Source organism: Antennarius striatus, chromosome 18 (genome assembly GCF_040054535.1).
Source record: "Antennarius striatus isolate MH-2024 chromosome 18, ASM4005453v1, whole genome shotgun sequence".
In the NCBI taxonomy this organism is placed as follows: Eukaryota; Metazoa; Chordata; class Actinopteri; order Lophiiformes; family Antennariidae; genus Antennarius; species Antennarius striatus.
The window spans coordinates 16,936,766-16,959,707 of NC_090793.1; the positions used below are offsets into that span (position 1 = coordinate 16,936,766).

Sequence of the window (22,942 nt, forward strand, 5' to 3'; positions counted from 1 at the left end):
ACACACACACACACACACACACACACACACACACACACACACACACACACACACACACACACACACACACACACACACACACACACACCAGCAGTGCAATGCAGTTTCTGTTAAACCTTACATTTTTGTGGAAGTTTTTCGTTTTGGTATGTTGTGCCTTTGTCATATCAACTTCAGTTGAAAAGCAGTTGATCTAGCTAGCTGATTTTATTATATTCTATGGACAAATAAAACTTAAATGAGGTGTAAGTCTACAATCCATCCTAAGAAAAGGTTCCTCTGCAGCACCTAGTGAACTGCTGACACAGTAGTGAAAGAATAAGTGAGAAAAACAATGAAAGAAATGAAAGGAAATGAGATGAAATGTGAGATGAAGTGTGGGTGAAGGAGCAGAGGAGAGAACATGAAAATGTGATAGGAAAATACTGAAAAACAGGTGGGAAGACATGGTGGTTGCAGTTATTTTAGATGTGAGTTAGATGTGAATTTAATGTTTTTGCAACTACACACATTTTTAAAGAAAAAATTCATCTAAGATTCAAAAGTATTTTTCCCTATACCTGCAGTGCTATTTTCTTTTCTAGATTGTTTTGGTGTGAGGAGATATGTGCATCTTTCTGTGCAAAAAGCTCACTCTTTGTTCACATTTAACGTTGTAATTTTCCCTCATGAAGAGCAATAAAAGGTGAAAAAGTTGTCATCATTAAAGATGTTCAATCTCAGGCTCCTTCTAGCGATTTGGATAATTAGAATCTACATCACTACATTTCCAACACCACCTGCTGAATGAAGGTGCTTCTTTATTATGTTCAATGTTGGGTCTGATGTGCGCTATGTGTTTAGTGACTTCACCAAGGAGTTTATGTATTAATGTGTTCAATATCTGAGTCCTGATTTCTGTATCATGAGCTGATTGCTGCTATTGGAATGCTTCTCCTTTCATTCTATTTCAACTTACTTTTTGTTTTACTGATCATGAGCTAACATGGCTATAAATTGCTAACTTATTCTTCATTTTAATTTAAAAATGCCACATGGTTCCATGGCTGTGCCATATCATGCTGTCATTGCAATCAGTGATTGCTTTTTCTTTCTTTCTTTTTTGGTCTTTTTTCAAATTTATTTCCCTTCATTTTTGTTATTGTGGCTTCTCTTAATTCCATTATTGTCAGCCTGACCTGGGTTCCTCTAAACCAAGCTCTGCCAAATCCCGACCATCCACGCTCTCCACCAATGGAGAAGCTATCTCAGCTAAACGCCCCTCCCCTACTGCAGCCTCAACCAATAAAAAAAGTCCTGTGCCCAAGGCAACCACACCGACTGCTGCCAAGAGGCCACCAATGGCATCTGGTTCCATCAAAGCTGCAAAGGTGAGTTTAATGTCTCTGCTGGTGTTCTCAGGAATTTGGTGCATCTCATGTGGTATTCCCAGTGAAAGTAAGTACTGGATAAACTCAAATTGCCGTGGCATAGCTGACTAGATGGAATCTCAGTATCAGGTTTAAGTCCAGTATACACCTACACAGATATTTTACATTTATGCTGTGCAGGCTTTATTCATCTCGAACAAGCCTTTTATTCACAGTGGCAATGTGCAATCACCAGACTTTGGCTGAGATTCTCATGTCCGTTCCTCCTTGAACTTGTCAAGAACTAAAGGTTAACACCTGATGAATGAAAGGTCTTTTTTTATCGCAGATTTCAGCTTCTGAATCATAACATGTCAAAAAAATTTACATAAATCTTTCCTGAATGGTAGTGTTTTACAATTTTTCAATCCAGTGTCTTTAGTGCAAAGTATATCTTATTGTGTTTTTTAATGTGACTGAAAGACTGCTGTCTTTTCCCCCCTCCAGTCCAGATGAGTTTGCCATCACCTTTATTTCTTCTCTTTGCTTTCCTTCTCTGCTTCTGTCATACTTGCATGATTCACATCTCATGATGCCGGAAAATAGGACAACATATGTTTTATGCGCACAGTGGCAGCAGTACATGAAATATTTGTGTACATAAACTCTCACACCCTGCCAAACAACACACACACACACACACACAGTTAATTGCTCCTTTGGTATGATTTCCAGACTCCAGATAATGCTACAACTGAGAAACGCCCCCCTGTGCAAAAGGCTCCACCAACATCTCGTGCAACGGCCAATAAGAATGGTTTCTCTGGCACTTCTGCAACCAAAACTGCAGGTACGTACATGCACCAAAAATAATTTGTTGTATTCTATACTATCTGTTTGTCCTTTGTGCCTGACTATGTGATATGTTCTGAGAGACAGTAACTCCTCTCTGCTTTAGCAATATTTAGTGCAATATGACCTCTACAGGGACCTCAGCTCACTACATTGGCTCATAAATGACTCACTGGCACCACTCCAGGCAACAGGATAACTGAATTTCTACCATATGTTGCATTTAATTGGATTCGAGAGCCGATTTTTGAAGACACAAGACTGATATTTTTATCCGCACACCACAAATAGTATTGCACCTCTTTAAGCAGGGCAGCTATGACTCAGTCTGAGCTATGTTATTCAAACAGGTCTTTTCCTTTTGTGCACTTCAGCTCAGTACCCTCAGAGAATATGATTCATTCACACAAATCTCAATAGCGTGTTTTGGTTGCACAATTCAGCATTACTTTTGTGGAGCATTGCGTCAGACCCCATAATCCTTCAGCGTCACGATGGCAGAATACGTACAAGAGCAGTTACCCTCACATCACTAGTAGAGTTAATCGATCAAGAAAACTTGGAGAAAACTGCTGGATTTTGTTGGACAGGAAATTCATAGGTAGCCACTGTGCAATCATCAGCCATTAACATCAGCCCAAGCACATTCTTCTCCTTTTGGTGAAAAAAAAATATCTGACCACCTCTTACCACGGTTTTAGCTCAATCAGCTGTTCCTGGGTGTCAACAATGTGGCTGCAGAGTTGTAATGAAAGAACATCTAGTCATCAAACAAAACGACTAAAAAACTTAAAACCTGTATGATTATTCTAATGAAAATAAGTTAAAAAAATAAGTGGGAAACAAGTAGTGATAAAGTAATAAAGTTGCAAAAAATATAAAATGGAGCCGAGCAACTTTAACAGCCTGCAGACACGTTGGCTCATGTGCACTGAAAAATGATGCCAGATAAGTACCAAATAAAAATTTCCCCACTACAGTATATGATAAACCCTGGTACACTGATAAATACTGCCAGAATTATTTGTCTGTCTGGTGTTTTAAAGGCTGTATGCTATGATTGCTGTATGAATACACTTTTCCCCAGGGTACTGAGCATAAGTAATTTTTTTATGAATACAAGGTCTAAAATGCTGCTAATCTGAAAGCACAGCAGTGTCTTCTACATCCCTGATCAATGAACTGCTTAAACAGTTTAATAGGGCATTATGAACACATTCAGCCTGCATGATTGCTTTATGACAGGTAAAATGATGGGGTTACATATAAATCAAAAATCATCACTATTTCTGTCACCATATTTTCCACCCCTTTGCAGCCCGTCGCCCACCTTCTTCCAGTGCTCCTACTAATCAAGCCCTCTCCACTAATGGTGAGGCAAACTCCACTCATCGCCGCCGGGTTATCACCAAACCCCCTGTGCCCAAGCAGACCCCAATGGAGAAGAAACCCCCAGTGCCCCGTGCTCCTCGAACCCCCAGGCCTATCCATGCTCCTACACCTGACCTTAAGAATGTTCGCTCCAAGATCGGATCCATTGACAACATCAAGTACCAGCCTGGTGGAGGAAAGGTAGGCCAAAAGAGTATGAGACACGTCTATGAGAATTTTCCCACAGTGATAAATATGTTGAGATTCCAGGAATGATGCATGTGTTGGCAGTGGTTGCTTCGTAATTCATGTAGCTGTTTTATGATGTACATCAGAAAAAGGTTTTTAATTCAGAGAGGTTTCTCCAGACTGCTGGTATAAATGCTGATCAGTCTGCGTAAACCTGTTTTAAATGTCATGTTGCTGCATTGCAAAGTTAATCTTTTTTTTTTTTTTAATTTATTTTACATTATTTTTCCACTCTTTATAAATACACACACACGCACGCACAGACACAGACACACGCACATGAGACTTATAAGTAGTCGAGTAGATTGGGAGAGGATGATGGTAGAGCAGTTTGCTGACACATGGCGCCCGACTTGCGGGGGTTGGTGTCACTCAGCTACCACTGAGTTACACCTCCCCCCTTAAATGTTTTTTTTTTTTATTATATTGTAATTAGTTACATAATAAGGTAAATATTAATTCCATTAAGAGTGCATTTGTGCATACATTTATAGCTGATGAACTTAACTTAAATCTTCTTATATGGCTATAGGATTATCATTGAATATTATGTTCTTAGTTCATTCATGCATCTGATGTTCAAACACATAGTCCACATAATTAGCCCAGCTCTTATGCTACTTAAATGTGGTGCAGGAACACTGCTGTGGCAAATATTTTACACACAAGCCTTTCTAATTTCTAATTAAATGAAATCATCAAACAAATCCATTCATGCTGTATGTAGGGTTTAGTTTAGGTTAGAGCCTGCCATTGAAGTTAACTTCTGGGTTAAGACATGTATTGTCCATTTTTGGATGTTTTTGTTTGACACTTTTTGGTGACTGACAGTATGTTAAAAGGGAATCATCACTGATGGATTTAGAAAAGAGATGGAAACACCAAACACGAGCAGCGACAGAGTCATTTTGCCATTCACGTTTTTTTTTCTAATTGTAAACCATCATTTCTGAGCTTTTCTTACAATGGGATTGCTCTTAACACAACTTAATGAGCCATAGGAGACACAAAGTGCATTAAGCGATGCCACTGTTGATTGTGTTCCATTTATATCCAAATTAGATTTTCGGAATGTTTATCAGATTGAGCCAAAAGAGAGGAAGCGTGAGCTTTACATGCCAACTCTGAAAATGAGTCATGTGTCTCAAAATGAATGCCAAAAATGGGATCAAAGTTTAAAGCATGTACCTTAAACCTATCTACTTGCAGGCTCAACCCCGCTGATGAGAAGTTTATATCATAAATGTTTTATCTTTAGATATAAAATCTGGAGTTTTAATCCATCCAGCCAACCCTCATCAGGTAGCTTTTAGTACTTCAAGTAGTATTAAGATATTTAGCCTTTGAGTGTTGAACCTAAAGACAAATGAGTGACAAAGTGAAAGTGGAAGCAGAAAAAAACATAATATTTCTGAATTAAAAACGTGAATTTGGGCTACTTTGGCTGTGCGCTGTATTAATAACTATCAAGGAGCACTAGAACACTACATACGCTTTTGAATTCAATCCAGAGCAAAGTGGGTGCTCTCCTATTTCCAGGAGTGTTGTACATGCCTCTTATGTGAGTCTGCATAGTATGTCACAACGTGTAACAGAGACTTTAAAGCATGTGGTTAGCAGACATCCTCAGCTCATCTTCTAAAAAATGTTCCACAACATCCCAGCATGACTTGTAGATCCTTCACTTCTGCATTTTGCATTTGTTGTTGAGGTGATCGCCATCACACTCTAATTGAAAAGGTAACAGTCATCTGTATCGATAATTGTCTTTGTGTTTCCTTATGCTGGCGTTTCTCATCCATCCACCTTTTAATTATCTTTCATCCACTTCCTTCTATCCTCCTGTGTTTGCTAATTCAATCTAACATGCAATATTGGCATTGCTTGTCTCTGCATACTGCGTTCATTTGTGTCCCCTACCACCTGCTGTAACACACACACAGTGAATCATTTTCAATAACTAGTTGGAAAGTGATATTTCTCTCTCATCCCCCGTGATGAAGACGCCTAGCATGTCAAGAACTGACACACGTCAGACACTTTGCTGTATTTATCATCGCACAATCTTTGCGAGTTTGTCTTGACAAAAGGTTTGTGCAGTCGCCTTGAATCACAAATATTGTCTGCTCTCTCTCTGTAATGTTATCTGATTTAATGTGCCAGCTGGGTTCATCTGGTTTCCTGAGACTTGCTTCACCATTAATCCAATAAAATTGAGTGGAACTGTCACTCTTATTCAGTACTAATCGCATAACATTTCATTTTATGTTCAGCAAATGTAGGACAATTATTTTTTAGTAAGTTTTTTGTTGAGTTCATTAGTGCTAGCCCTCCTGGACATGGAAAAAAGGTTTACATGGCGGTGTATTAGGTTAATTTTACAAAATTGAAAACAAATAAGTTTCTTGTCAATCTGACTAAAATCATTTGATAGCACCGTCTCTTTTATTGGTTGTACATTGTTATTCAAAGGCAGTCCAATATGTAGTATTGCAGCTAGTTTTGTAGCTACTAGTGCAAAATGCCCCCCACTGCCGTTTCTAGTTTCTTGGTGCTTCACCCAGAATAACAAGGTGGGCATAAAGCACACTCATTTACATTTTTCTGTCATATTTTTCAGTTACTGTAGCTTGAAAAATATGAAACAGCTACTTTGACTGCACATGATTCCGGTCTCTATGACAGGCTAAGATAATCATCTCCTGGCTTTAGCTTCATATTTAATGGAGAGATTGGAAATGTATTAATTTTATAATCTAATATTTACAAGAACAATATGAATAAACAAAACTAAGAACATTGAATAATATTATGTATGTATTATGTACTTTATTTTAATATTGGAGCTATAAGTTTCCCTAGGTCACAGTGAGCAAAGCTTTCTATCTCTTCAAATCTTTTCCAAAATGTGGAACTTTTTGGAAGTATTTGAGCTAACCGTTACTGTGTCTTTCTTATATTTTATACTGCTTATAATTGTTTATTCTTGCAATAACTTTTAATTTTTTCTTGTTTAGCATCATATTCAAAATTAATCTGTGACCTTGTAGTCATTTCTCCATATAAATCTGGAAGTGCCTCATCTACCTCTATTGTGCTTTTATTTTCAATGTAAACATCTGCTAGTTCAGTCCGTTGGGACTGGATTTAGGAACTGGAGGGCAGCCAGCGTTGTCCACAGTATGGTAGCTAGAGAGCTGCCAGTTCATCTCCTGCTGAGGTGTTGAGTAAGGCATCGAACCCCTAACTGATCCCATGGCACCGGCCAATCACTCCACTGTCTCTTTCCAGATTGCTTGTGTATAGGCTGTGTGTGTATGTGTGTTGTTGTGTGTGTGTCTGTGTATGTGTTTATATGAAAAATAATTTCCCCATCTGTGGGAGAAATCAGAGTTGTTTTCCTGTTTCTAATACACTGACTGTAATGTGTGTAACTTTCCATGTTCTAAAATAGGTATAAGTTTACCTCCTATATATTTTGGTCATATTTGTCCATCCATCCACCTTTTTTTTTCTGCATGGTCACAGAGAAGGAGGCTAACATGAAGTTTTTTTTTAATTGGCCATCTAGGTAAACCATTGAGAAAATCATTGCAGATGTGTCATACCGTGCAGAGGGGACATCTCTCCTACTTATACAAGGAAATGATGCACATGTGCTGTTCTTAGCAACACCTTACTTTATATCCTCCCTTCCTTTACCTCTATCATATATATCTGTTTAGAAATCACATGGCCAGTTAAAGCTAGATCAATTTTGAAAAAGGGCTTCGTTCACTTCTCATATTACTCATTTACAATTGGCCTAAAATCATATTCTCTTTCCACAAGATAACATCAGAGCACAGGGAAATGGTGCATAGTCTCTGGTTATTAGCATCAAACTGTAATTTGGTAGGAAACTATTCCAGTTGGAAAGGCGGTTTGGTTCCTGTTGTGTTCTCTCTCTCAGAAATAATACTTCTTCAACTTTACTAACTACAGTTACATGTTGCACACTGTATAGTAATTATTTTGTTTAATACAGTTTCTTCAAGCTTCAGACATTTTCGGGACATTGGCAGCAAATGGTACTTATTGTGTCAAATAAAAATGTGTATCAGCATATTTTTAAAAAATTCCTGTTCTCATATTTTGGTCATATTGTCTGCACATGTATCTGTTTTTCTGGTTATTGCACTGTGCAGATATTTTGCACAAACTATATTTTATTCTTATAAATCTGCCGTAATTCATTTCCTTATTCTAAGGTGTTTCATCTTGTCTGATTTACTGCTGTCATTCATCTGCATACGTGGTGATTTCTGCTCCACAAAACATCTGCTCATTATCCTCACATTTGATTAGTTCATAATTAGGTCATTCAAGTAATTGGTGTCACTATTAGACTTAGTTGGAAGTGTTCGCCCACACACATTGGTCTAATGATTTGATTTTGAAGTTGGTTCAGTTTTTCTCCTTGAACGATCCTGTTTTTGCCGTACAACCATACAGTGTCTTTATTGTTGGTTTGGCTGCAATGCAACCTTCTACTTAGACCAAAGTTCATACATTCACCCCACCGGTGTTCATTTTCCCTCCTCCAACCACCTGCTCTTCCATTCTATTTATTGTGGTGTTTGGATGGAGGTTGTATTGACCAGGGGGTGCTTGTTTCCCCAGGTTTTGTCCTCTCAGAACAACAAGACATCAGACCCTCCCATCCCTGCTGCCAAGGCCAGAGTGAGTCCTTACCATTCACATCTTCACACCTTCTCTCAGCACACACATCACCCCTTCTACATCCATTCACCCAGTATGCACCACACCATGCTGTTCACAACAGTACTTCAACAAATGAGAATATACAGTATCTGTCCAGTTTGTCCTTCATTTCACTCTGACTTATTACAAAACAGCAGTTTTCATGATAAATGGATGACGAGGATCACGTTCAGTGCCTTTTGGCCACTAAAACAAATGCACATAGGGAACATCTCTAAACATCAACAACATTATTATTATTCATTCATTCATACTCTGCTTCATCTGCTTGACTTGTGCTGCACCTTGTTATAAACAGAATTGTATAGAAATCGTCCTGAAAATGCAAATGTGCAATGGAGCTCCAATTCAAGTCAAATAATTTCTTTATGTAGGGATTGTTTTTTGAAATTTTCATTGTAAAGTCATAATTGCCATTTCCAATCAGCTCATTTTTGCTTGATAAGAATCTATGCCAGTTCTTCAGATTAGTCCACCCGTCTTGTACATTTTAACATGTGCTACTTTATTAAATTACTTATGAGCTGCTTGTGATGTTCAGCGATTTGATGCAGAAATGCATTGTGAATGGTTGATGAACTTTCTTTAGCGAAATGAAGGAGAACTGATGAATCACAAAGTTGCAGCGGCAGGTATCACAGGTATGCTGAAATTAACAAGGCTGATAACAGTGAGAAAGGAATATGTACATATGTGTGCATTGAGCGAATGCGAGGCGCTCTATGAGTCATCCAGTGCTGGAGCCACCTGCGTCATCATGCCATTTTCATCCTGAAGAAAGAGAGAGAGACTCGGGGAAGGTGTCTTTGCTTCAGGGCATTTCACAGTGCAACCACAGAGACAATGAAGCCAATATCACAGCATAATGAGAAGGAGTTACTTTGTGTGTCTTGTGTTGGTTACTTAATCTGTCAGCATGTCTCTTTTAAACACAATAAGTGTTCATCCATTGTCTATTATTCATTGATTTATGTATTGTGTTGTCTGAATGCTTCTGTTTGGTTTTTCAGGCCCTTTTTTTGACATTCTTTGTGGAATAACCTTCTGTGACATTATTTACTCTGCTTATCAACACATGCAACACGGCTGATTGTGATCATCCATTAATATTAAATTAATCAATGGTTCAGACTCTACAATCACTGATTATTGCTTTAAAAAGCTTTCTATCCTGACCCAAACTTGTACTAGATGTTTTAAAGACGGAATGCAGGACAGGGAAACAGGCTGATAACATCTTTTTTGTCTTTTATAATCTTATTTCAGCTGCTTGTCATTGTGTCTGCATAAAGCAGCATGTGCTAACACAAAAACACTGACTTACCTGTGTACTATTGTGTTGCATGCACCATTTTGAATCACAATAACTTGTTGTATAATGTCCCAAAATATTTTTTTGCCGATGCTCTGCTCCAGTTATCACACAATACATGGAGGGATTCCTATGGAGGAATCAGTTGATTAGAATGACAGGGTCTCTTAACCTAGTTATATAGAAAACCTACTCTATTTCCTGTCACGTGAAGCTGCCTGCTGATCTGCTCTTCACTGCTGCTCTTTTCTTTTTTCTTTCCTTCTTTCTTTTGCCCTCTCTATCTCTTCAATCCCTGTCTTGTTTGGGTGTCTGCATGCCCGTCTGTAGGTCCAGTTAGTGCACAAAAAGCTGGACTTCAGCCATATTACGTCTCGCTGTGGATCCAAGGACAATATTAAACATGTCCCAGGAGGTGGCAATGTAAGTACAGCTGTAGCTGGAGGCAGACTCTGGTGAGGGTGGATATATATTGGTCTTATGCCAATTCAGTCCTTATCTTGCTTTTTGGCTGAAACTGGTAGAAAATTTTGGAATTGGGAAGCTTATTTTATCCTAGCTAGAAAAGGAGGAAATGAATAAAATAAATTAATTTGGTTGGATATTACATGCCTTTAAACCTAGTTCATTCAATTATAAGAGGATTTAAGACTAAACTGGAAAGAAATAGAATCAGGCTCACTTTGCATGAGTTTACGGTCTCCATATATCCTGTGTTATTCTTGATTGAATGGTTACAAAAAAAAAAAAATCAAAATATTGATATGGAGATGTCTTTATCTTCAGACTAACAGGATGATTGCCCTCTGGTTTGCATGTTTATTGATCCCTCTATTTCATTCCAGATGTATTTCCTTTATAGTTAACTTGCACAGGTCTTTCTGCCGATCCTTCCAGATGTTGTACTTCTAACACGTGCTTCTCTGTTATTTTCTTTCTCTGGGCTGCTCTCACAATCACCACTGTTCTGTCTTGGATTAATTCAGCAAAATGTAAAATAGATAACTGAAATGTTCAAAGAATCCCTTCAAATAAATTTATATGCTTGATCAACCACATACATTATATCACAAGACCAGCAACCTTTGTCTTAGTCATGAAAATCTACAATTTAAGTTTAATCATTGCAGACAGAATATACATGATTGAATGAACAAAATCAGCCTATTTGAATGTGAATTATTGTACCACAATATAAAAAGTCTCAATCACCTTGACTGCTCTCATAAATAGCTCCCAACCATTGTGCTATTGTATTTTGTGTGTATCTTATTTTGGTCTTCACTGTTTCATGTCCATTTCTGCCTGTCCTAATTTACACAAGATGCTCTATACTTTTTATGTGCTTTTGTTTTACATGCAAAACATCTACAACACATAAAAAGTATGTTCAAAAGCATTTTCCATGTAAACTATTGCTTATAAACAAATGCATTCTTCTAAGGTGCAAACATTAAAATGACCTGTCTTATCATGAATTTAAATATTTGTGTTTATTTTAGTGTATTTTAAATCAGATCACAAATGCAGTCTTCTTGTGAAGAAAGTTTTTTGTTTGGTCGCTGACTAATGATGCCTCCTTTCTGTCATCAACTATGTGAATATGATTGATCTTATAAAAGACCAGTTGACCCGATATTCAAATCAAATAGAACCAGCTGCCTGCAAACTAATCTGAATTACTACCTGTGCAAAGCCCCCCCTTGCGAGGTGATGATGATATAATACCTGCATTTTCCCAACCTCCAATTATAGCCTGTCCCATTTTATCTGGAAAGATGGAGCATTATGCACCAGCCTTACAAAACAAGAGGACGCCTTGTATAAAATAAAACTCGTTAGTCAGGAATAGAGATAGCAAGGTAGTCTGTTCTCCTACATACTGCATTTAACAGAATTAATGCATCCGATGCATGGCAGTATGGAATCAGTATGGTGGATTTTGAAGTAAAGACATATAGTCTGAGTGAGGTAATATAAAACTACATTATGATCTCTTCTTATTCTCAGGTGCAGATCCTGAATAAAAAGGTTGATGTGAGCAAAGTGACTTCCAAATGTGGCTCCAAGGACAACATCAAACATAAACCAGGTCAGCTTCAAAATGTTTTCTCCTCCTTATTCTCCCCTTTCATACTATTTGTGCTCTTCTTGTACTAACTTCCTTTTTTCTTCAGGTGGAGGTGAGGTGAAAATCGAATCCCATAAGGTAAACATTAAAGCGAAGTCTAAGGTTGGATCCATGGACAATGTGGGGCAAGGCAACGGACAGACCAATGGACACAAGGTCAAACATCAGCACATTACCAGTCAGCAGGCTTTGCCTTTGCTGTGTCACTGCTTTTACTTGCTGACACCACTAGATGGTGCAGTAATAAGAAATAATACAATAAAAAATGTTTTTCATGTATTCATCTTTGTGCATCTATTTTTGGCTACAGGAGGAGAAAACAGAGGCGAGCCCATCTCCAAACCCCGTTGCTGCTTTGGCAACAGCACCAGGAGGTGTTGCTAAGGAGAATGGGGTGAAAGAGCCCCCACCAACTCTTTTTGGGGGAGATGAACTGAGAGAGCCCCGCATCTTAGACAAGCGCATCGCTGAGACAAGTGAGTACACACAAGCAGAACAGTCAGTGAGAGAGTGTCTCATGTGCAGTTCACATTGAAAAGAAAGTGACTTTTAAGTATTTACAGCACAAAACTGTTCAATATGCATGCAGGTGTTACGTTGATTAAACCCTAGATGTAGACAAAACCTGAATAAATAGTAAATTACTATCATCAAACCAACCTGTAAGATGTGTTTACCAAAGAAAAGCAAGCATTTCATTATTTTTAAAACATGGCCAAACTCTGCTTTTTCCTGTAAAAAAAAAAAAATCTATTGAATTTTCGTAGTGACATGTAAAAAAAAAAAATTGAAAATAAAATGGTTTTATTAAATGTTAATATTAAAAAATATGAATATTAAATGTTAAATTTATCCATAATATTTATGAGCATTCTTAAATTGTTTACATTTGACGTGGTTCCATCACAAGCTTAAGTCGCCACAAATTGGCTGATAAGAGTCAACAATGGCAGGATACACATTGCCATAGTTGTTTACTGACCACCTGACACTGGTGACCAACCAGCAGCCTAGAGTCTCAGGATCAGTTCATTTGTCAAATGTGCTGCAACGTGTGTAGTAAAGAAGCACATTGTCCTTGGCATCAAAACAACACAGACTATCTTCCAAACTGTTGAGATACCAAGTATAGCTCCCAATTCCCTGCTGCAATAACAGGCTTATGTATCTAGTTACAGTTGCTATGCTCTGATTGGACGATAGCTATTCATGGGTTTTGCAAACGGCTAATTATGGAGACCAGTAGTCTGCACGTGTATGCACGTGTGTATGCCTTCTCTGTCCTGTGTGTTTGATGGAGTGGCATGGTAAACATAGCAGCTAATTTGCTATAAAATTAAATTATGAAGAGATCTACAGGGTCAAGATTAGCCTGTTTTAGAAGATAAATCCATCCCTGGCACTGCATCTGGCCTCCGAGTTCAGAGGAACAGCAGACTTCTACCACCCTGAGTGGTTTCCCAATCAGCTTAATTGATGGATGACTGCAATGCTAATGCAATAAAGTCAGGAATGTTTTATTATTTGTACCTTAACTCATATGAATGAGGTCCAGACAAGAAGAGCCATCGAGATCATCTAGCATAAATGAAACTAAAGGTTCAACCTCTGTTCTCTCCTTTTATGTACATCCTTTTTTTTTTATTCCGGGTGCTTACATTCTCTTATCTTAATCTTACCCATTTTCCTCCACAGATTGAATCCCATTGACCTAGATTTTGGTGGGATGCACATGGCATTTGCCGACCCCACCAATCAACCAACTAACCAGCCAACCATGGCGTAGTCACTTCCCAATGGCCCCACCCTTGATCTCGCCCACTGCAGCACCAAACAGACCAATTGCCTCTCCGTATTTCCCAGAGGTCCACCTGCTAGCTTCCTGCAACTAATCTGAACCTGGACCTCTCAGTGCCCGCAGGTTGACCTTCAGTCCTGCCTACAGCAGAGAAGACCACTTGCTATTTGTCTGTGTTTCTGTGTGAGTTTCCACCAGCATGCCAACTCATACATTTCCCTCATAAGCACTGATTCCCAAGACTGCAAGCTCAAACTCCAGTTTTAGAACCCTACTGCAATAAATCCACCATAGTTGTCAGTGCTGTATGGAAATATACAAGTATAGGTATTTTCCTTCATAAGACATTTCCATATCTCATGCTAATTACTGTTTAAACACTGATCTGAATAGCCAAAACCCTCTGCCTCAGACCTTTCTGGGGCTAACCTGCAGTCTCTCTTACAGGCTTTAACTTCCAACCTTGTCAGTAATTCTATGCTAGAGATTATTAGCTCAACCTCATTTCCACATTACATTAGTCTGTACCAGCAGAATAAATACTGTCAAGTCTGCTTTAAACATTCTAACCAGAATGTATTTCAAAATCAACGTTACCTACAACACTGCATGCTTTCTCATTATACATTATACAGCTTAACAATGTCTCCTTATACATCTCTTTGTTTCGTTGCCCCAGTTTGTCTTCCCAAGCTTTTTTACAGTAATGTTTCTTAATGTCTAGATTATTGATGTCTGAAATTAGCATTGGTGGATGCAGAGGACGGGTTGGACTGTATGGGCAGTAGAGTAGAGAGGAAACAGCTGGAGAAGTTAGGAAATGGATCTAAAGATAGATCTTAAAATCAGCACAGAATGTCAGACAAAGGCTTCCTTTGGCAATAGTTACTGCAATATTTAGAAGCTGTGCATCCGCAAAGCAGATGAATGTTCTACAGTTAGAAACAACCTATGGTGATATTAGTCTGTGATAATCAAGAAGGGTGGTGGTCAAATGATTGTGGAGCCTTGTTTCACAAAAGTATCACTAAACAGGGTTTAGGTCTTAAAGCCAGATATGATTGTTAAGTTCACAGTATTTGACTTTGAAGGAGCAAATACGAAATCCAGCTGACTCTCCAATGTTGAACAAGATATTAAACCCTTAACTATTAATCTTAAATGGCTTCTTATTGCACCTTTTAGGAGACGAAGGAGACGAAAGAATCAATGCACAGTCTACTGTATGTAGCACTTTTCTTGGAGAGCATCAATCACAATCTCACAAGCTGTTAATCAACACTAGAATTTGCAATAAAATAAAGTAAATAAAAGGCTTGTTAGCTGTGCCATTTATCCACCTTTACTGGAATATATTCTGCACATTGGGTATGAACAGTGCATCTATGTCAGTGGGACACTAGAAAGAACCTGCACCACCAGATAGTTTGCTCAAATTTCAGACCCTTTGTGAGGTTTAAAGTTTGAGTGCACGGACCCCATTTACTCTTAATCTGATCTGTCACTGTGCATGCAAACCTGTTCTGAGTCTTTGGTTCCTATATGTCTAATCTCTTTGTCCCAAAGCTGCTGTTTAACCCTCAGCGTTACTCATACACATGTCCCTATTCCTGTGAAGGACCCCAGCAAACACATGCATTTCACATTAGACTTTTAGAGTCAGTCAGACAGACAGACAGACAGAAAGCACGTGCCCTCTCTTATAGTTCTGGCACTTCCTGGTAATGTGGTTTCCCCTAGTGGAGAGGGGCTGGGGCCACAGCACCACACCCTCATTTAAGTCTTTCTACTATCTTAGAGTCCTCTCCGTGAAACCTGCTTAAGTTTTTCACACAGAGACACATTAAAACAGATGTATGCAGGAAAGCACACACATGCAGGTTGGTATGCATGCACAAATGCACATAGGCAAACAGAAATCAGCTCACACACACAATGAGACACACAAGACAAAGTAAAAGAGTATGCTGTTCATAGAAGCATATCTCAGTTCTAGATTGAAAGTCTTTATTGTATTTTGGTGGTCTATGCTGATTTTGTTAAAACAATAATGAGCTGTGTTAGTGTGCTGTTCCCATCTTAGTCACTGTCAGTCATTTTAATCATAGGCTCTCTTCAGTCAGTGGAAATTCTCATCTGTTTCCCCTTCCTGTGTTTCAATCTCTCTGACAGCAATACAGTGATGCACAGGCAGAGAGGGAAGTACAGAGATAGAGAGCAGCCATACAGATTGGCAAATAGTAAAGAGAGACATGAGTTCACTTGCAAAGAGAACTGTCAACAGAAGGGAATAATTTTACATTCATGGCAGGTGTAAAGTTGGTAATTTCTATTTAGTCTTCGTTATCTCGCAAATTGAACTCAGAGCTACTACCAAGCCACGTGAGGTGACTGCTATATAACGTTTTCTAGCTATCTATTGTCTCTGGCATAGATTTTACACAACATCTGTAGTGTAAATAGATTTAAGTAAATAGCTTTTCAAAACATATTTGTTCAGTATTTTGTGGTTTGTGGAAGGTAACACGACAAATGTTCACAGGTTATTTTATTTTTTAGTATTTTAGTACTCTGGACAGCAGGAACTGCCCAGCCCCAGGAACGCCATGAATGCATTGGTATTTCAGCAAAGCAGGGCCAAGAAGGGCTTGCAAGTACTCTCATTGGGACCACCTAGTGGTACTTAGTCTACTCAATGTCTATTCAACTGATCTGTACTTTAAACTTTAAGCCCAGTTTAGATTTTAATAAAAACATTTAATATGGTCCTAATAAACTAATAGTTGATGAGAAATACCATAAATTCCGGATTATAAGCCACTACTTTTTCACATGCTTTGAACCATGCGGCTTAAACAACTATGGGCCTAATGTAAAAATGTTTATGGGCTAACAGCCTCTAGGGGGCGCTCTAGCAGGAAGTGCAAGAGCGAGACAGACAGGGGAAGAGATGATTGACCGAAGAAGACACTAGTTTGTGTTTGAACAGACATTTTGCACATCATGCATTCCCTTAAGATGGAAAACACATGAAGAAAGCCACATGATGCATCTTTTAAGTTAGTCCTTTTAAAATGTAGTTGACGCGGCTTATATTCAGGTGCGTTTAATAATCCGGAAACTATGGTAGCCCACATTTGTCAGATATTGAAATACAGTTTTTAGATATATATTTTGCTCATTTTCCATAATTGCTGAATATATTTAAGGAATTTAGGGGAAGAAGAAGTTAGAAAGGGTTCTAATTTCAACATGTTTGGTTTATTTTATGAAATTACTAAATTCAGTTAAAGCATTTCAGATTGACTCAGAATTTATTGAAACAACACTGTGATGTGATGAACGTGCCGAAAGCGTTGTTATGTCTAAAACTTGTAGGAGTAGCCACCTTCATGGGGAAGGCCCTGTCCACTCACTGGAATCCTATGCATTGTGTATCAAAGGCTTGGTGGGTCTCCACTGAAACTATGACGGATTAGTGTTGTGTTAGTGGGGTATTGCTGTAGTTGTCAGATGTGTGAAGTGTTACTACTGCATCCATCCTGTAGAGAGCGCTGTTTAGCCTCTGAAACACTGATAGTCTGGCTCTGAGCCATGAAAATTGGCTGACTGAGAAACCTTACATCACCTGATGCTTCAGTAGTGTTACACACTGTTCTCATTTAGCTTCGATGGGCAATCAATGTTATTGTGTTGGGAATATAATCTAAATCATATTAATGATGTGCAGTTCCCCTTAAACCTCGGAAGTTATGTGCACTTTGAACACATTATTGTCCATCTATTGATGCACTGAAGTGTTATACAAGATGCTTTACTGTATATTGGTAAACCATTGTCAACTGTGTACTGTAAATGTGTGCTTTTGAGAACAAAACAGTCAGTGAGCAAATGTTCAGTTAATTGACAATAAAGATTAGACAGCTGAAAGGAAAATAGAAACTTACATCATAGTGAACTGCTCCCTTCAGATTAGCCCATAAATTTCCTAAAAGCAGAACATGATACATAAGTGTGGATTATATGTGACAAAGATAATGTGAACTTTCCTCAAGGATAGAAGAGTAGTGCGTTGAAGGCATTTTGATAGGTGTAGAGACAGTTTTTTGTATAATAAATATAAACAAGTTGTAGTTTTACCTTGTGTTTGACGCTCATTGTGAGAATATGTTGATATATGATGGGATGGTGTCTCTTGGATGACACTTTGGTCCCCTTCTTTTCTTTTCTTTTTGGGTCATTTTAGGATTTTAGTCATCAGTGTTGTACTACTGGCTATAATATAACACTCAACTATCCAGTCTGTCCTCTTGTTGTTCCTGTTGACATTCACTGGTTATTACTGTCTGGTCAAGCTACAAACTCACATGTACAAACTAGAGAGTGCCACTTGATATGCCGATATCGAAACCATTTCCATTAGAGCATTTAGTCCTTTCTCATGCTCACTCCTTACATTTATACTAAACATAGTATTATTATAGTATTATAAATTATAATCAAAATACATTTTGTCTGAAACTATGTGAAATTAATTCAAAGCTTCCTGTCCTCCTTTTATACAGCATTGTCTCATTAAAGGAGCATCCTCTCAGTGTATTGCGGGAAATTTTGGTTTAATGGAATTAACGAGTGATCGAGCTGCATGTGGAATCACTGTCAAACAGTTACTGCATTGCTCTCCATTTAAACAAATAGTAATTTTATCTTGGAGATTGAATAACCTGAAATTCAAGAGTAGCTGAATTAAATTCACTAAACATGTTTGTTATTCTTCTCACTCATATAACAGTAGCTAATGTTGTTTTGGTTGCCATGAGTACGGTACATTAGTAACATGTACAGTTTATGAAGGATTTATTTCTTGACATGAGTCCATTTAAATATCTTATTTCCGTTGTTATTGCATTGGATGTATTTTTTTCTCAATCAATTTAAGTTTTATATTAAAAAACCCAGTATTTTTCAGACTATACTTTCCAGACTGCATGCTACAGCAATAACCAAAGGAGTTATTCAGTAGTGATATTGATAAGAAAACCAATGGCACACATTGTCCCTTAAATTTAAGATTTAACATATTCAGAAAGCGTTTGGTTAGGTTTCAGCTGTAGCTTGGACAAAGGGTAATGACGAGTTTTTCTTATGTTCTGTTGAGTCCCCAGGTGTAGCATCATTCCACTTGTATTCCACCTTGTATATAGTTTCCACCATGTTTTTATTACTTCAGAAGAAAGTCAAAGAAATTAAGATAAAAAAAGACAAAAACTTGACTTCTTAACAGGATGCTGTGGGTGTCAAAAGATGAGCTTTCACATTAATAAACCTGTTAATGTTAAGATTAATATTAGTATTATCAAACGCACCAGAAAGAAGAAATGTACATTTTCCTGAGTCTGCCTTTTTTCCTCCAAGAAAAGGGCTGCTGAAGTTTCAAGAATGTTTTTAAAAATGTATTTACAAAAATGCAAGATTCTGAATACATGTATGAGGTTTGTCTCTGTTCAGTTTTGGAAAATATCACATATGGAAAGTAATTGCGGGGCAGGAAGGGAGTCAGTGTGTGTCGTGTTTGTTGTGGTCTGAAATATGACCCATTACAGAAAGAAAATCTGGGATCACAGAAAACAAAATAACACACTCCAGTACTGTCAACAGTGTGAGTACTACTGTACTCTTAACATGTTAGTACAACAGACAGAAAAACAGAAAGAAACAATCCGATTGGTGTCCACTTTGGTTTGAAATTTACCACTATTCATGTTTCACTTGACACACACTTGTCATCCCTTTCTCCTGTCTTCTGCCAACCCCTATTATAACTAACTGGACTTAATCTCTTGGTATGTGGTAGAAAGTAATGCTCTGTATTAGCTCTTTCAGACACCTTGGCATACCTACCAACATGTGAGAGAGTAAAGGCAAGACTTGATCTCTGACCAAATTGTCTTCTCAGCGAAACAAAGCCTGGAAATATTGGAAAGATTTGGAACAACTTGAACTAATGCAATGCTTATGACAAAATAACTGAATGCTGAACTGAAATAGACCTGAACTGTCCTTCTAAAAGAGACAACTAAATGCCTGATATGGGATAATATCTGGGAAGAATGAGGAAATCCAGGATTAAAGTGTTGGTAGATATGCACATGGAGCTTGTATTCGTGTCTCTTCCTAACAGAGGCTTGTCAGCATCACAGCACTGAAAAGTAGATTTCGCCGCCTGTATACTTCACCATAAAGACAGTACCATCCAGATAATATTTCAAAAAAGTAATATTTGAGCTATTTGGTAAGGAGAACATAAATACTTCAGGCATAGACTGCTCTGTACAACATTTATATTCATTTAATGCACTTTTTATAGGATTTTTTTTTCACTATTCGTACTATTTTTCAAATATGTCATTACCAATGAATAAGAAACAGGCTAAAGCATCTACATTCCAGTGTTGTGGCTTGGATCCACTCTAGTGTGTGCTGTATTATTCTGTAGGACATGACACCGTAACATGCAAAGGAAAACAACTGCTGGTTGATAGAGGCATCTGTTCTAATAAATAGGACTCATCTTCCCCATAAATTCTGAATATTTGGTGTGAAAGAGATGTTCATTGTGATTAATTGTTAACTAGTGATGTGAATATTAATCATAAATAAAAGATGAGCAAAATACAAGGCGGTGTTGTGTCATTTTTCCTACAGTGACTATACTGATTTAATGTTTTCTACTATAATTTTACATAATGTTTTAAACAAATTTAACTCCTTTGGTTTAGATAAAGTGAATATTTTGGCATTATGTACACATTTTAAATGATAAGACATGATTAGAATTCTTTGTAATTTGCTACTGTCGATGCAGGGTGGATTGAACTGCAGGTCTGAAACTGCGGTTGAATATGAACAAGGATAATGCTGTTCATGCATTAGAGATTGTCATCCCAATTCCTGCAACGTGTAAAACTGTTTCTTTTATTTCTACCACTGTAACTATTAGTTACAACTATTATTTTTAATATGTCATTGAGTTTAAAATAAGCATTATGGCCTTATTACAACTAGTTACATGTTTGCAAATGCTTAGTAGCACAGCTGCTAACATGTTTACTTATACCACTGTCAAACATGAGCTGGTTGGCATGACTATCTAGTGCTAATGCTGAATTACACCAAATAGTATTAATTTAATAGCTAATTTAATATCTTCTATGGTCAAATTAATTCTTCCTAAAGATTGTTACCATTTGTGAGACTTAGTATTCCCCTGGCTGAAGAGGAGACAGTTTTTTAATGTACTATAGTAAAAACAAAAATTTATTTGTCAGCTTTAAATCTATTTATATTAACTATATATTATTGAAAATGCATTCATAAATAAAGTATTCTGGTTGAGCCTGGAGACTGAGTTATACCGAGGTATACCCGTACATAGTTTGTCAGTGGTTGATAAATTATTCTCATCTTTTATTTATCATTTAGGTTGGGTAACATTCTCTTTCCTTTCTGATATAATGCAATACTTTGCAGTGTATAACAACATGGACTGCAATATATTGAAAAATATCTGCTTTGAGATGAAATTCTTTGTATAGTTATGGAATTGTGTCATGCTCTCGTCCTTTTGTCCTCCTAGCATTGTCCTTGCTTGGAGGACAATGTCCTAGATCAGTTGTGAAATTCCTACTGGTTGCCTTCAATTCGCTGATGATTTAGTGGACAACTTTGACAGAGGAGTGATTTATGTGGAGAGGAGCTGATGACTGGGCAAACGGGAGTCGTTACAGTAAGTTATTGGTCAACCATCTGTAATAGTAAACAACACTACAACACAAAATTACATATGCAAACTATTTACACATTTGTATTTGTATTTTGATTTTTAAAAAATGAAAATGTCACCAGTGTCACCTTTTTTCCCTAAGGGAGCATTAGGCTCATTTAAATTTGTTTCTTGTTTTTCAGGTAAGGTGAAATCCTGTAGGTAGAATTGTAATGAGCTTTTGGTTATTTCTCTGCATCAACTGTACTGTCTGATCAAGTAGAGAGGAAGGTCACCTCTGTTGACAGTGGCCGTTCCTATTTCTGTCACAGAGAGGCATACCTATGAAGCTGAAACAGTGTTATAAAGATAATATATGGTGTTTGGGAATCAAACAGATATGTAATTTGGAATGCAATGTGTGTTTTTGAAGGGAATATACACCTGGTGCAATGCAATTTTTAAAGTTGGTACTGTTTTCAAATCTGGTACGATATAGTTTCCAATCTTTCAGAGTGACATACGACTCAGCATCAGGACTGTGGATCCTGACAAAATACATAGATATTTATGTATGCCACGATTAGATAGTATCTCTGTGGACACTTCAACTTAACATTGGTTAAAGCTGGTGGTGACCATGATTTTGTTGATTATTGTATTGCCAACATTATCTCAGGAAGTACATTGGTTCGGAGAGGGGGGCATGTTTTGCTTTGTTTTTGTGTAGCAAAATTTAACATAAAAAAAAAAAAAAACCTGCACTTGTTCCATTGCAGACATGTATGACACAATTCTAAATCTCTCATTTTGTATGACCATTTACCAGAAGTCTGTATCAACTTTATTCGACAATGTTCTATTGCAGGTTCAAGGTCTGTGATAGAAGTTTTTGGCCCAGTCTGGGCTCACATTATATTTAATATTCAATTACAGCAGTTGAAGAGGGCATGGCCAAGATTCAGAAGACAATGATGGAGAGGAGAATGTAAGTGCCAAGCTACTCCCAATGTTATTCAACAAAAAACCTGTATACAGTAATGTATACACAGCCTGCAAAATAGTCGTAAAATCTCCAAAATCCTGGATTGGGTACTCTGTACATTGTACTGTACATTAAAAAATATCTAGAAAAAGACTGTATTTGTGCTGTACGGGGTTGTTCTAATGTTATCTCACATGTGTCGAATAATTTCTAAACCAAGGAAATAACCATTAATAGATTTCAGTTTGTCACACATAGCTGAAAGTTCCATCAAAGAGTGAGGAAGAACTTCCATGCATATTGCTTATTGGGACGTGAAGAACATTTGTAAAACAGCCTCTAAACATTTACAGCTTTTCATAAATGACA

At 37.6% G+C, this 22,942-nt stretch overlaps 1 protein-coding gene across 1 annotated transcript in view; it reads left to right on the plus strand.

Annotated features, from left to right (window-relative positions):
* Positions 1–14,454, plus strand: part of LOC137611772 (microtubule-associated protein 4-like) — a 52,007-nt gene extending 37,553 nt beyond the window's left edge. The window contains exons 8-16 of the mRNA XM_068339867.1: positions 1,173–1,370; positions 2,085–2,199; positions 3,520–3,773; positions 8,484–8,543; positions 10,228–10,320; positions 11,908–11,989; positions 12,075–12,184; positions 12,339–12,504; positions 13,724–14,454. Coding sequence (XP_068195968.1) covers positions 1,173–1,370; positions 2,085–2,199; positions 3,520–3,773; positions 8,484–8,543; positions 10,228–10,320; positions 11,908–11,989; positions 12,075–12,184; positions 12,339–12,504; positions 13,724–13,728 — 1,083 coding nt within the window. The 3' untranslated portion in view covers positions 13,729–14,454. The remainder of the gene's footprint in view (positions 1–1,172; positions 1,371–2,084; positions 2,200–3,519; positions 3,774–8,483; positions 8,544–10,227; positions 10,321–11,907; positions 11,990–12,074; positions 12,185–12,338; positions 12,505–13,723) is intronic.
* The last annotated feature ends 8,488 nt before the right edge of the window (positions 14,455–22,942 follow it).